At 36.0% G+C, this 16,278-nt stretch overlaps 1 protein-coding gene across 2 annotated transcripts in view; it reads left to right on the top strand.

Moving 5' to 3' along the window:
- BRD10 (bromodomain containing 10) overlaps positions 1–16,278 on the top strand; it is a 67,095-nt gene that overhangs the window by 35,666 nt on the left and 15,151 nt on the right. Inside the window, exons 2-3 of one of the 2 annotated variants that reach the window (XM_081320849.1) lie at positions 1,902–2,102; positions 7,777–9,167. In XM_081320849.1, the coding sequence (XP_081176975.1) occupies positions 1,902–2,102; positions 7,777–9,167 (1,592 nt within the window). The remainder of the gene's footprint in view (positions 1–1,901; positions 2,103–7,776; positions 9,168–16,278) is intronic. The other variant, XM_081320850.1, reaches the window with a different exon arrangement.

Raw genomic sequence — 16,278 nt, 5'->3', positions numbered from 1 at the left:
CGTTGTGCCCACAGTAAAAAAAAATGACAATAAAGATTATCTTATCTAGTAGCATTTTAAAGGCTGCAGATATTTGGATATTTATTTAATAGCAGGTTTCAGTGAACTAGAGCATATTCCTTATGAGCATAATGAGTTTGAAAAGTAAACGGGTCCCTCATCTCAATCAAGATTTAGTCTATCTGCGTACAGCTAAAAACTACTGAACTTATGCTCAGATCAAAAGAATGGCACAAATAAAAGGGCATTTTGAAATCTGAATTTTAATATTCAAAAACAGAGAATGCTTCAATGCACATGTGAAATGGGACAAAGAAGCATTGGCTGTATTTAAATGTCAGACTAAATCAAAAATGTTTTGAATTACAGTTGATTTAGTTAGAAGCTTGTTGCACACACCTGCTCAGCCATTTTCACTTGGCTCTTCCAATTCAGTGGGAACAGCGAGACAGATCAAAGAAACACATTGCCTTGTTCGTTAGAATGTGGCCAGAACCAGCACTTCTAGTTTGCTCTTCTGTAGCTGGAAACCATGTTTATTTCTTGGCTGTAGATTCTGGCTTATTAAATCAGGGATAAGGAGGAGCTTCCATATGTTCTGCTTCTGGCAGGAGAAGTCAAGCAAAAGTGATTGAGTAATAATAGTTCCTCCTAAAATCTGTGCATGCAGGAAATGCAGACAAATCAGAAGTCTACTAAGTTCTGCATCTTGTCAGTTATTATGTTAATCCATAAGGCAAACCATAATCACTTGTGTATGAGTGAAATGCTTATGGGATTATGGGTAATTAATAAACTATAACTAATGCAAAAAATCTAATAGACAATTCAGACTAATAGTTGTTCTAGCAGTAATTATAATAAACTAGTGGAACTCAAAGGTTACAAATAAAAGGCAACTGGGGATAAAAAACTTGGCAGATTGAACAATATGAATTTATTCATGTCATCCTCTCTTGCTCTTTTCAGTTTCACATTGTGCTTTACACAACTGTGAGTTATCAGGGCATATAAAACAACCATAGTTGCCACAAAAGTGGAACTGGAAGCCACAAATGGTGTGGGCTATATGAGCAATAATGTTTATAAAGCATATTCTTATGAGGAAATAAAATTATATTTCTCATCAAAAATCAGTTGTTTACTGGTTCAGAATAGAAATGCTTGCTTTTAATGTTTCTGATTTTTACAAAAACTACAGTGAAGAGGAAGCAGTCACAATTTCAAATCTGCATTCTTACTAAGTACCCACAAAATACATTGTGCTGGTGATGATGCTTTTTTTCTATAACTTAATAATTTAAGCAGGGGAGATTCTGAATTGGAGGAAAGAAGTGCAAATGAGAAGGTGAAAATATAAGCAAGTGTAATTAAGATTCAGATTCAGTAGCACCTAATCCAGATAATCATATATCTGTGCATACACACACACACACACACACACACACACACACACACACACACACACACACACAGAGTAGTATTTTAAGTGTAAGGGGCAGTTTGAGCATTTGCTCACAAAAGAAATACTGGAGATACCTGATCAAGTGGTTCTACATAGAGTTGCAATATTTATCCCATTCCAGAGTCTCTTATTTTTTCTTGAAGTTTTATTAATTAATTAATTCAAATGTGTTAATGGAAGCTGGCATTACATAAAATCCAGGTTGGTGTTTTAGAGGAAAAATTGTTTCATTTTAATTAAAGTATCTTCATTCAAAGCACATGATGACACATATGCGCATAGTGAGGAGGATATTTTGCTATCAGAATACATGTCAGAGTAACACCTAGAGAGTAGTCTAATTGAGCTGCTTTTGTAAATGTGAAAAAGTGTAGTTGCTGGATTACTGCTGCTCAGGAAAAACATTCTTGTGCATTTATTTGATTTTTCTTTCAAGGCATTTAAGAGAGAAGACAGCAATAGCAGTAACATCTAAAGGGTTCTATGGGCTGGAAGATGAGAAGGGAACAGCTTATACTTCAACAAGGCGTCGTTCTACACCCCGCAGTTTAGCAGGCTTGACTACAGGCGTGTTTGAATCCGTAATGGTTCAGGTTCTGAGACAGGAAGAACAACAGAGAGCAAAAGAAGAAAAGAGGTAAAAGGCAAAAGTGGAATGTGTTTAGCTATTCTTTATTTATTTTGTCCCTCCAAGCTTTGCCCCTTAAAAAATCAAACATTTCACTTGCCCCTCGTTTCTGATTCAAAATGGATTTCCAAAAGAAATCTAAATAGTTAACAGTTTTAGGTAATCTAATAATTATGCCGTTGTATCTGTATTTAGAAAAATAAGACATTTTTGTAGAACCAAAACATATGAAATACGCTTTTATATAATGTCTTAAGAATTAGAAACTGCTCTAAGAGTACAGAATTTTAAAAATTGAATCGTTATTTTCTTGTGGGTAGCATCCAATTTTGCCTAGATGCTGGTAGAATGGTACTGGTTGAGGAATCACCTACCCAGTCTCGCTTCACTTTATGTTTCCCAGTCAGCTTTCAGAAGTTCACGGGAGGATGCAGGGAGAGGAGGGTATCAAGTTGTCTACTCACATAACAGTGGCGGTAGCTTTGACTGTTCATTTCATTAGTACCCTGCTTTGGAACAAAAAAACGGCCTTTTTTTTATTTGAAAGCCATTCGATAGCAAAGCATCTCAAAGAATTTTATTCTGTGGTGTTTTTTTAATTTAGACCTTAGTTCAAATGTCAACATACCGTAGTTAACATTTCTTCCATTTCTTTTACATTATTAATAGTTTACAATTAGGTTTAATGTAGCATTAATATATGAGGTTATATAAAATCAGGAGGAAGGTGGAAAAGCAGCCTGAAGAAGAAGGAAAATGATAATTTGGTAGAGCGGCTTGGCTTGGAAAGCTTTCACTATTAATCAAAATGAACTTTCATGAAAGATTCTCTTTTGAATTATGAAAATTAATTTTGGTATGTAGGGTTATCTCAGTTGATGGCAAAAGTTTCTATTTGTTTCAGTGTGGCAACAATAGGAAATACAGATATTAGAAACTCTGAAATTTATGGGTTTTTTTCTAGCCAAGTTTAATAAACTGAATGTATCTTTTTTTGCTAAAAATAGGCATAGCTTTTGCAAGTTTTTCTTTATATAAAATGGTAATAATAATAAACCCATTGGAATGTGTAAAAATATAGCAAACATAGTAAACCTTTAAAAAAAGTTACATAACAAATTTGAGACATACATAAGGTTTAGGGAAAAACATACGCATAGAAATAAGAAATAGTTTGTGAAAAAGTAGCTAGTTGGAGGTATATAAGTCTAAGCAAGGGGATAGATCTTCAATTTTATTGATAAATGCATTTTTATTTTTGTAAAGAATGTATTATTTTTGTAAGTCTTCCTCTGTAACAAGAGGATACAAAACAATTCTTGTCTTTAGTTTATACCATTCTTCTAAAAAACCTCATTATATTACACCATTCCTTCATTTTGGCCACTTCTTTTTTCCTGAATTTCTGGAGTTCACACGTTCTCTTATATTGAAGTAGGAAATCTGCAGGTATGTTTTGTTTCTCAGCTTGTTCGCAGATAGAAACTTGTACAATTTTTGGACAAAATTCTATCAGGAACAAAATTCATTTATTAAATCTACCTAATTGGTCAATAATTAATAATCACTTTACATTCCCAGTCCCATAGGTACACATTAAGTGCCTTGACGGCCCAAAGTATTTGTTAGGAGATGTTAAATATTTGGTGCATTGGTCCCTGTCTCTAAAGGAAGCAGACTTGTGCATACCTTTAGAGTGGGATTTCATTCACAAGCAAATTTCTCTGAAACCATGTTGTGATGGCAGACGGTTAGAGCAGCTGTTTCCAGGCAGAAGATCTAGGCAGGGCTTTGGACAGCTATGCCAAGTGTTTGAGGAGCTACAGCTACCTTTGCAATATGGATCCAGAAAATCATTCACCTGATCTACAAAAAGTAATTTGTTACTCATGTCAAGTACTCAAATGTTAATACTGGATGAATTTGACATTTAGAATTAATTTCAGAAATATGTGTCTATTTCTGAACATTTACATGTAATTCTAAAGTTATTTTATTAAGTTAGTTTCACTTTTGCTGTTAAAGGACCTTTCTGAGATCGCCTCATCCATATAGCACTCTAAGCCATAATATGTTTTTTTATATATATGAGCTCCTTCATTGTGCTTTTCAATCAAGCCATGATTTTTGAAGTATTGTATGAATCAGCTATTGTGGCTTACTAAATGAACCATGGCTTAGGATAATGTCTGCATCCAGTTAATGTTAATCCTTTTATATTTGTATTTCTCTTCATAATTTAATTATTAGCAATTTCCCTGAATTAGGCTCTATATATGTGAGTCTAATCTCCATCATCCTCTATGTGATTGAGGAGCATATTAATTATAGATGAGTCAAATATATCTGGGGGCAGAATAATTAGAATAGAATAGAGCTGGAAGGGACCTTGGAGGTCTTCAAGTCCAGCGCCCCGCTCAAGCAGGAGAACCTATACCATCTCAGGCAAGTGACTGTCCAGTCTCTTCTTAAAAATCTCCAGTGATGGAGCACCCACGATTTCTGGAGGCAAGCTGTTCCACTGGTTAATTATCCTCACTGTCAGGAAGTTTCTCTTTAATTCCAGGTTGCTTCTCTCTTTGGTCAGTTTCTAACCATTGTTTCTCATCCGTTCCTCTGGTGCTGTGGTGAATAATGTGGCCCCCTCTTCTTTGTGGCAGCCTGTCAAATACTGGAATACTGCTATCATGTCACCCCTATTTCTTTTTTTCTTTAGACTAGCCAAACCCAAGTCCCGCATCCGTTCTTCATATGTTTTAGTTCCAGGCCTTTGATCATCTTAGTTGCTCTTCTCTGAATTTTTTCCAAACTCTCAACATCTTTTTTGTGATATGATGACTAAAATTGGCTGCAGTATTAGAAGTGCTTGGCTATGTATTGTTATTGCATACAGTTTAGAGGATTATCAATACCTCAGTTTAAAAAAGCACTTTGATTTGTAAATCCAGTCATTGTAAAGACAAAAGCATGTCAATATAATCAAGTATTGATATATGAACCAAGCTAAGGTAGTTTTAAATATACAAAATACCCTTTTCTTGTTTGTTACTACATATGCAATTTTGAACCAATCCACATAATTATTCCAAGGATGAAAGCATGGAAGCTCTGTTTGTGTTTCAAACTTTCTAGAATTCACCAAAAAAAGGAGAACTGCTCAATTAACAGTCTCCCTAAATGTTCTTCAAGAGCAGGGGAGCTCTCATTCTTTACAGAATAAAATTACAATTATAATTGTATTTGTGTATGACTTCCCTCCTTCTCCATTTTTAAAATTATTTTTTTATCAAAACATTTAATCTATATTAAATATTCAATTGTCATTTGCATTATTTTATGCAGGCTATGCTATATAACATGACAACTCTTACCACAAACTTGCTGATAAAGGTTGTTTGGGGAGGCAAGTACTAAGACAGCTGACTAGCAGTGTTTTGGGAAGACAGACACTGAAGGGGTGGGCAGGAGTTGTCTAGCTATCTGGCAATTTAAAAAAAAGAGGTTACAATAGACCACTCAAGGAACCTCTACAGACTTTTGGGCTGCAGTTTGAGAATCAATGCCCTGCACCTATAAATGGGATGGGACTACAAATTTAGAAGGAAATGTAGGTTGAGATCTAAGTGTAGAAAAGTTCTGCTTCTGAACTTCCCTTTAATTCCTCTCATATTTTTTGTAGTTGCAGCCATCCATACCCCAATGAACTACTTTCAAATTCTTGGAAGCAATTTTTCACATAGCCCAGTCAGAGAGCATTCCTGATTTGTATGTACCAATGTATCCAAAGAGATTCGGTCCTTTGGCTGCAATTTTTATTCTTGAAGCACTTTCAGAATTTCTAATTTACGTGTCAACAGATATGCTATTTATATGTAACTTGACCATCTCCTGAAAGTTGAACATTGTTTGAATCTAGAAAGCATGTCTTCTCTTTTCTAATGCCCATCTTCAGGAACAGCCTCCTCTCCAGAGAACCCCGCTCCCACCCTGATGACATTCAGACAGTCACTGAATGCTTGTGATTTGTTTCTTTTTAAATTGTTCCTATCTTTTTATTCTAAATTATATTAATTAATTGATTATACTATCTTGGTTTAGAAGAAATCAGTATTATGATGAAAAAGGAAACCCATCCATGAAATAAACTTCTAAATTGGACAGAGAACTATTGAGGAAAGGGCGTGTTCAGGTATAAGATATAGAACACATATTCTTTGGCTTTATTATATGCGGAAGTATAGTTTCAATGATTCACATTGTACAGGACGTACTGTTTTCTTTCCTTGAATTTGTTTAGTAAAAACTGTGATCTAGAGGTAGCATACATAAAATTAATGTTACAGCTTATACCAGGGATGTCAAACTGCCATGCTAAAACCGCACCCATCCCATTGCTGGTAATGGGAAAAAAGTTGTGATACATCGCAACACGTTACGTGATGCGATGAGTTTGACACCCATGGCTTATACCCAATCAGCTCTGAGATTCACTGAAGCACAGAAGGTAAGGGACCATGCTTGTATCAATATTCAGCTGCTGAGGATCTGCTGAGTTGAGGATCTTTTTTCTTATATTGAAATTCACCTGTTGCAGAAAGAGGACAAAGAATTGAGATATTGACCAGGTGCCTTATTATCAAGACTATAATGTAATTGAAACAGATACCAAATAGCTGGTACAAAAGATAAAATATACAATAAACTGAAAGTATTCAATTAGAGTCAGTTGCAGAGAACATAAAATTTAGTATTCGGTAGTCTGAAATAGAAAAAATATTTGATGATGTATTGGGAATATGGATTGTGACAAAGTTAAGTATTGTGATTTAAAATGTATTTTGACATATTTATCAATATGGTGATCTTTATAAATGAAGAAACCTTTGGTAGGATTTAAAGTGTATTTCTTTAAAACTTGGGTCCCAAAAATACAAGGGCAGAAATGGCAGGGCTTTCCCACCCTTTGTCTTCTTACAGTTAATTTTCTTAAAAGAAAAGGCTGTTTGACTTGGATAAAGGCCAGGAAGCTGTAGCAGGTGGGATTATGTGGACTGCAACAGGTGAAACTATACTGTATGGGCAAGTGTTCTGAGGAAGTGTTTTTCCTTTACATAGAATACTGTGGGATAAGATTTCAGTACAGTTAATTTGATACATTAGTAATTATTATATTATGTTTATAATATTATGCAATATTATATACTATAAATAACAAGGTTTTGCTAGTATTTAGTCCATCAGCTGTTCACTAAATACAGGCACCAATAATAGACTATTTGTTTTGTTTTGGTGAATGCACTGAGAACAAATATCTGCTGTTATAATATGTTATCTTTATATTACATAATGCTCTAAGCGTAAATAGCAAATTAGGATGTCAGGGATCATATATCTTAGGCTTCAAAAGAAATACAGTATCATATGCTGCATCGGCACCCCTTGGTGCTATATTACCAAACTTGTTCTAATTGAAGGATAACTCAATATCCAGTGGCAATAAGATAGTAAAGTGTCCAAACCAAACAGGTTGCTGTTTTGGTGAATTTTGTATTACAGATGTAATGAGTTATCCAAGACTCGGTCAAAATCTTAATTATACTACTATACAGTTTCTTTTGCTTTTTTGCACAAACTATTTTCAATTTGTCTTCCTTCTTTTAATATTAAACCTGATTTTTTTTAGACTTCGAGAACAAGAAAGAAAAGAGGCAGAAGAAGCTAGTCAAAAAGAAGTAGAAGAATGGGAGAAGTCTCTTCTGTCTCAAGCAGCTCCTACTCGAATGGAAAACATGTGGGAAATTCCAGCTATTGGCCATTTTCTTTGTTTAGCACAACATATTTTAAATTTGCCTGAAATAGTATTTTATGAATTGGAACGCTGTCTTTTGATGCCTCAGTGTAGTCCATTTTTGTCTAAAATAATGACTTCTTTGTTAAGTCCTCCCCATCGAAGATCTACTTTGCATCGAAGACCAAGTTTTCCTTACAGGACTTGGGAAGCAGCACTTAAACAAAAAGTACAACAGTGGTATACAGCAGTTGGGCAAACTGATAATCCAGATAGTTGTGCAGAAAAACTTGGCCTCTGTCCTCAGTTTTTCAAAGTTCTTGGAGAAGTTAGTCCTTTGGAGGAAAAACCATTTCATGAACTTCCATTTTGTCAGAAGGTATGGTTGCTTAAAGGCCTGTGCGACTTTACATATGAGACTCAAAAGGATGTACAGGATGCAGTACTTGGTCAACCTATTCATGAGTGCAGAGAAGTGATTCTGGGTTATGATTACTTAGAACATGCTTATGTTCACTTCCCACAATTCTGCGGTGCAGACGTACGGATTTATAAGCAAAAGCCTTTTCATGCTCCTGAATTTCCCATTCCTCCAATTAAAGTTAAGAGAGTACCACGCATTAAACTGGAGAAGATGAAATGTGAGTATGGCACCAAAAGCAATGGGGAAATTAGATTTGGTGCTAAAGAGCAGTTGCCTCATGCAAAACAAGAACCTGGGAAAAATTTTTGCTTGGCAAAGGTTCACTTGAATCTCTTGAATGTTATACCAGAACATGAAGTCAAATACAATTGTGAAGAGAAAACACATAAGGATTGTGACTTTACAAAAGATTGTTGTAAAGAAAATCAAGATAAAGGCATTGTTTCAGAAGATGGTTTGGGGGAACCTCTTAGCCCAGGAGAAATCAGGATTCTAGAAAACAAAGAAAAATGTGGCGAATCTTCAGTTGTCAAAATTGATGGAATCCCATTAAAAGAAAACACACTTAAAACATGCCAGATGCACGTGAATGGTAATCAGACTGACAATCCAGACTTTAATTGTCACAAAGTTGCTAAAGAAGTGACTTCAAAGAATTCAGTAGAACAGAAAACACTAATGTTTAGTAAAATAAGAGCAAAGAAGAAGAAAAAGAAAAAAAAGAAATTGAAAGATATTTTGAATGAAAGCCTTCAGAGAAAACGCGAGATTCATCTCCACTCATTAAAATCTTATAAACCTGAGATCCAGAATAAGTTACTCATGATAAAAAAGAAAGCCAAACACAAGAAGCACAAATCTGGTAAGATGAACAAAGCAACAGGGGGAAATAATTTTGCTGATTGTTTTTCTGTGTAAACATTTATTGCTGGCACTAAAAATTGTTCTGAGTTTGACTTTCTTTCCAACCTAGACTGTACAGGTAGCATCCCTCCGCACACTGAGGAGATGGGAATTCCCCCAAAGGGCTGCAGGAATGGAGTTCAGATTCTGAAGATCTGAACTCTGTTCCTGGAACCATTCAGAGGAGTTCCCTTCTGCTCACAGAGGGAAACTCAGCAGGCAGCTCTTTCGCTCCATCTGCTTAAGAGATTGCTTAATGACTGCAATCAGGAGTGCAGGATTGCAGTTGTTGAATGAAGCAGCCACATGGGCATTTCACTCAATGTCAGTTTCTCTCAACAACAGACATTCCGGTCCCAGTCGTGGTCATACTTTGAGGACTAACTATATTAAGTTTGCAGATTATTTGTATTTTTACAAAAAATAGTGTCATCAGCACTACATAGGCTATTAATGTTTCTTCCCCAGTGTTGAATTCATCTTCCAATCCAGCTTCCCTCAATATATACACTACATATAGATTGAAAAAATAAGGGGAAAGTATACAACCTTCTCTCACTCCTTTGCCAATCTGGAGCCAGTCTTTTTTGCTATATTCCATCAAAACTGTGGTTTCCTGTCCTGTGTATAGGTTTTGCGTGAGGAAAAGGATATATTCTAGGATTCCGATTTTTAAACAACATTCCATAGCTTGACATGATCAAAATAATCAAAGGGATTTTTGTAATCAATAAAATTTATATTAACTCCTTTTTTCTATTCTTTGGCTGTCTTAATTATCCAGAGCACATCAACAATAATGTCTTATATTCCTCAGCCTTTTCAGAAACCAGGTTGCAAATCTGGCCACCTCCCTTTCCATACAGGATTCTAATTTGCATTGGATGATCCTAAGCCTTATTTTGCTAGCATGTGAAATTAAGGATATTTTATGATAGTTTGCAGAGTCTATTACATTTTCTTTCTTTGCTATTAAAATATAGACTGACCTTTTCCAATCTCTTGGCCACTGTGTATTCTCACAATGTATTTGTTGCATAATTTGGTTAGAATCCTTTCTGATTCTTCTTCTGTTGCTTGCCATATTTTTGAAGATATTCTTTCTATTCCTATAACCTTCTGATTTGGTAATGACCAGAGTATATACTGATCTCATTAGTGATCTTCTGAAACTAGAGATTTTTAAAAGTTGGGAATATCTTCCAAGGTATATTGGATATTAATAACTGTACTTTACAGAATTACAATATACTTTCATATTTGTTTCATGTTTGTTGAATCAGTTACTACCAATTGAATCAATTACTATCTTTTATCGACATCTTTTAGCATACCAGTTCAAAGTTGGAATCTATTTCTCAATGCAATGATGTTTTCTAAGACTTTGCTTGCCTTTCTATGTCTGTTTCCATTTTCAGTGTCTTTACAGCTGTCATAATACTGCTTTATGTCTCTTCTAACAGCTCTCTTGACATTCTTTATCAAATTTCTTCCTGACATCTTTGTCTTCCATGGCTTTAGCTTCTCTTCTTGGCAGTTCCCACTATCCATCTGAGATTTACTTTCTTCTTTTCCTTACTCTTATGCACTCTTTTTCACACAAATCCTTAACATTCCAAAGTTCTTCTGGATCCCTATCTACAAGGGTCACGATTTCAAAATGAGTCTGGATGTTCTCTTTGAAAATATTGGGTCTATAATAATAATAATAAAGTTGGAAGGGACCTTGGAGGTCATCTAGTCCAATCCCCTGCTCAGGCAGGAAATCCTATACCATTTCGGACAAATGGCTGTCCAGTCTCTTCTTAAAAACTTCCAGTGTTGGAGCATTCACTGCATCTGGAGGCAAGTTGTTCCACTGGTTAATTGTTCTAACTATCAGGAAGTTTCTCCTTAGTTCTAGGTTGTTTCTCTGGTTAGTTTCCATCCATTGCTTCTTGTCCTGCCTTCAGGGGCTTTGTAAAATAGCTTGATTCCCTCTTCTTTGTGGCAGCCCCTGAGATATTGGAACACTGCTACCATGTCCCCCCTCGTCCTTCTCTTCGTTAAACTAGACATACCCAATTCCATCAGCTGTTCCTTATATGTTTTAGCCTCCAGTCCCCTAATCATCTTTGTTGCTCTTCTCTGTACTCTTTCTAGAGTCTCAATATCTTTTTTACATCGTGGTGACCAAAACTGGATATGATCAAGATCTTATCATACAAAGTGGGTTGTCTATGGAAATTCTTAGTCATCCAGGTCATGGTTGTCCAAAAAGTGCTTTTTCAAGAGGCAACTGGACTTTCTTGTTTTTCTTTGAAGACGCTTTGCTTGTCATCCAAGAGGCTTCTTCAGCTCTGACTGGCTGGTGGGAAATGGAAGGATTTACACAGTCCTTTCAACAGTTCTAAGAAGGCTCCACACTCATTTGCACTGCTTAAGTGACTCTGAGGACACAGATAAATCTCCAAATGGCCTCAACGACTCTGGAAAAGAATGCAAATGACCAGTTGTCTGCAAGGAATATAAATCTTTCCATTCCCCACCGTCTAGTCAGAGCTGAAGAAGCTTCTTGGATGAGAAGTGAAACGTCTTCAAAGAAAAACAAAATCCAGTGGCCTCTTGAAAAAAGCACCACTGAGGTGGAAAATGATTGGATTTTTTCTTCCAATTTAATTTAACCTGGAAGTTGCTCATGAGCAATTAGTGAAGTATTCCATAGTCAGACCTTGGCCATATCTTTACTTTTATAAAGGAGCTCTTCCACCTACTTTTATCAATAGCATAGTCAATTACTATGTACTCTCTCTGGTGATTTAAATCTCATTTTGATTACTTGAAGGCTGTGTTGGCAATGAATAAATCATTAGATTGGCAGAAATTAATGAAGTTTCCTGCCTTATTTTGATTTCCTAGGCCATACAGCCAGCTACATTTTCCACCTCAATATCTCCAAGTTTGGCATTCTAATTGCCGAACATAGGTAGCATTTCTTGCTTACAGTTCTGTCAGTTTCAAATTGAATTTGATCATAAAATTCATCAATTTCTTGTTCTTCTGCATCAGTGGTTGGAGAATGAACCTGGATAATAATCATATTATATGGTTATTCACAAAGTTTATTTGGTATATTTTTAAAAAACATTAATCCCGCCTTTATTATTTTTATGAATAACTCAACCTGGCAAACGTATGAAAGACACTTTCTTTCTCCTATTTTCCTCATAACAACACTCCTGTGAGGTGGGTTGGGCCGAGAGAGTTAGTGGCCCAAGTCTCCCACTTGCTTTCATGCCTAAGGCAGACCAGTGCTCATAATTTCCTAGTTTTTAGCCTGGTACCTTAACCAGTAGATCATTTGGTCATTGATTGCACTGTAGTCAAGTATTGTTCTTACTATATTCTTCCTGTGAAAGCAAAATCATTCCGACTTCTTTTTGTGTCTTGAGTAGTAAACTGTGATCTTTGGAATGAAAATATCTGTCAGCCTTACCAGTAAACCAGATAAGAAGCATCATCTGAGAAACTCAGGAGGGTCCCTTCTGGGCCTCTTGCCCTACCCACTAGCCAGCTGCCTCTTACCTGTGTTCCCTTCTCCCAGGGTCTTTCCCACATGCCTACAGAGTACAATTCCAATTTGTTCTGTTTACTAATACCTAAACTAGCAATGTGTAGTTGTTTCATTTCATATTTCTCTGTTCTGAGCTTGTTCATGCTTCTTACATTCCATATTTCCTTTGTAATTCTGTCTTTGCAGCTTTGGATTTTCTTTTCCTGCATGGCAACATCAGCAACTAGACTTCCTGAAGGCTTTAATGTAGCTATATTGTAAACACCATTAACACACTGAAAGATCCTCAGCTCTTCCTCAGTACTATGTTGAATGCCATCTGACCTAAGAGCTCATCGTATGGCAATATATTATCAATTACTTTATATTGTTTATACACTTTCAGTGCTCTTCACTCATCCACCACCATGTTGAGGTAACACAGCAGAAATTCCAGGCGAAAGAACCAACATTCTTGCTAGCTGCTCAGAGTCATCTCAAATCGTGAGATGGGTGGCATATAACAGAATAACAGAGCTGGAAGGGACTTTGGAGGTCTTCTAGTCCAACCCCCTGCTCAGGCAGGAAGCCCTATGCCATTTCAGACAAATGGTTGTCCAATCTCTTCTTAAAAACTTTCAGTGTTGGAGCACCCACAACTTCTGGAGGCAAGTCATTCCACTGATTAAGTATTCTAACTATCAGGAAATATAAATTTAATAAATAAATAACGTATGGGTCTCTATGGACCCTCTTTTCAAGAACTGCCTTTAAAAGCAAAAGAATTTCTTCAATATTTGAAGATCATTCTTTTTAAAAACTTCCCTACTACTATCATAAAAAGGGTTTCTGTCTTTTTGCAACAATGTAAAATCAATGCATTCCTTGTATTCATTATTCAAATAATGTATTAGATAGAGTCCCTGTTTCTGAGCTATTGATATATTAAGTAAACTTAGCTCAAATGACTAAAATTAAGCAGAATTCGACTATTTTGAGTTCTGCTCTTCATGAGGTTTACTTCTAGTTTCTCTTAAAATTTTTGACTTCCCTATCTGGCCTCTAAATGTTGATATTAGTTTTTATTTGGGGGCAGATATGATTGTCTGATTGGTTTTGCTTAAAATGTCCAGTGTGAAAGAAAAATTTAAAGAATTGTGTTAAGTTTTGATTACCCATGTTCTCAAAACATTCAAATGGAAAGTTTATTTTAAAACAATAGTTAATTGAACAACATTAGTTAACTTGAACTTCAGTAAATTCAAGATCTAAGGGTATATACATTCCATTCGATCAATCAAATAGGCCACAAAAGGAATTTGAACACCTGTAATGTATATAATGTAAGAATATCACGCTGTATCATTTCTATATGACTTATGACACTTAATTGGAAAAAAATATAAATGCTTTTTTTGGTCATTCATTTGCTTATAAGAATTTACTGTTTCATCTTTGAAGACATAGGTTTATAGGATATCAGATATATGAAATAAGTAATAGAGGAGGAAGTATAAAATATTCCAGCCAAACTATTTACTACCAAAATCAAACAGTAAGAAGACCTTGCAATAAAATGTTAACAATGTGAAATGTTTTTAGTTAGTAGTATTCCAGTGTTTCTTAATGTATACTCTGGGAACAGCTGTTTTCCATAAAAACATTGGAAGTGTGCCCTGAATGTTCATAAAAATACTTCATCCTTATACACATGGTCCCACACTGCTGCCAAATTGCGGTGGGAGAAGTTTGATTTATCACTTTGATCAGTAAAGTGGTGACCATCTCAATTCATAAAGTAAATGGAAATGTTTCCTCCCCTTTCTGACCACAAAGCAGTTGGAAGTAGAGGCACAGCAAGAAGACAGATACCTGTCTTTCCAAGCCGGATTGCACCAAGCATGTTTCCAGTCACAGTTTCAGTAGCCATACAGTTTGAAGAAAATTAATAGATCTCTTTCAGTATTCCATGGTCTTGAAAAGTTTTTTAAAAATGACCTACCCTGTGCTCAATCTTGTTTCGTGTATGATTTTTTCCATTGTCTAACAATCAACATTCCTAAGTACCTAAGTGCACTGAGGTTTTGCAAACATGGGATTTTTCCATGCTTGCTGATAATTTTCTGTTCTGCATCAATTTGACTGCATGATGTTTAGAACAGGCAGAGGCAGCTGTATTCACTATTCACTTATATATCAAGAATGGGTAGAAAGGGTATTCAACTAGAACTGCAACTAAACAGATCAAGAGGCAGCAGCCGATGTTCTCCAGATGCAGCCCCAATGACAAGGAATTTTGACATTTATAGAGTAAAGTATCTGGAAGACATGAAGTTATCTTCCATCTCTTTTTTCAGAAATTGAATTACCACCAACCTAACCTCCTACATCAAGTGTAGCCTATTATACTCAACAGCTATCTAATCTGAATCCAAATACAATAGTTTGCATAATACAGATAATCCTCGATTTACAATAATTCATTTAGTGACCGTTTGAAGTTACAGCGGCATTGAAAAAAGTGAGTTATGACTGTTTTTCACACTTACAACCATTGCAGCATCCCCCTGGTTATGTCATCAAAATTCAGACCTGTGGCAACTAACTCATATTTGTGACAGTTGCATTGTCCCCGGGTCATGTGATCACCTTTTGTGACCTTCTGACAAGCAAAGTCAATGGGGAAGCCAGATTCACTTAACAGCTGTGTTACTAACTGAACAACTGCGGTAATTCACAATTGTGGCTAGAAAACTCACTTCACCGTCTCCCTTAGCAATAGAAACTGAGGATTCAATTATCAGAAGTCGAGGACTACCTATATTTATGGGCCAGCTTGTGACCTTAAATGTATTTTTTGAATGTCAAAGTCAGTTATTACTTTTAAGGGTAATTAGGATTTTCTGCTCATATCTACTTTGAACATTCTGGATGCAGGATATGTTGCTTTCTTTAAAAATCTAGGCTTGAATTCTGTCAGAGAAGATGTGAATTGTATAAGTATAGAGAAAGAAGAGAAAGTATAGATAGATAGATGATAGATAGATAGATAGATAGATAGATAGATAGATAGATAGATAGATAGATAGATAGATAGATAGATAGATGATAGATAGATAGATAGATAGATCGATCTTTGGTCATATATATAGATCTTTGGTCACATCAGCCACTTTAAACCCCTCCAAACCACACAATAAGCAAACTGACACCCACTATAAAAACATGGCACCACCACAAACACGGAGCCGAACAAAAGCAGCACAACTCACCAGTTCAGATCTAAGGCTGGCAGCTGAGACCAGCCCTTCCACTCAAAACACATCCCCACCCAATCAGAACACAGCCCCCATTCAAAACACACTCCCACCCAATCAGAACACAGCTAACCCCCCACCCAATCAGAGCACACCTCCACCCACAGACCACACCCCTCTGGCAGTTTAAAAAAGAAGAAAAAACAGCCACTACCACACACTTCTCCCAGAAGAACGAAGCTGAAGCCACCAGCCTGAGGATGACGGATGAGATTTCGTCG

This window comes from Vipera berus, assembly GCF_964194415.1.
Source record: "Vipera berus genome assembly, chromosome: 2".
Lineage (NCBI taxonomy): Eukaryota > Metazoa > Chordata > Lepidosauria > Squamata > Viperidae > Vipera > Vipera berus.
The sequence above is the reverse complement of the archived record's forward strand: the minus strand, read 5'-3'. Positions and strand labels throughout refer to the sequence as shown.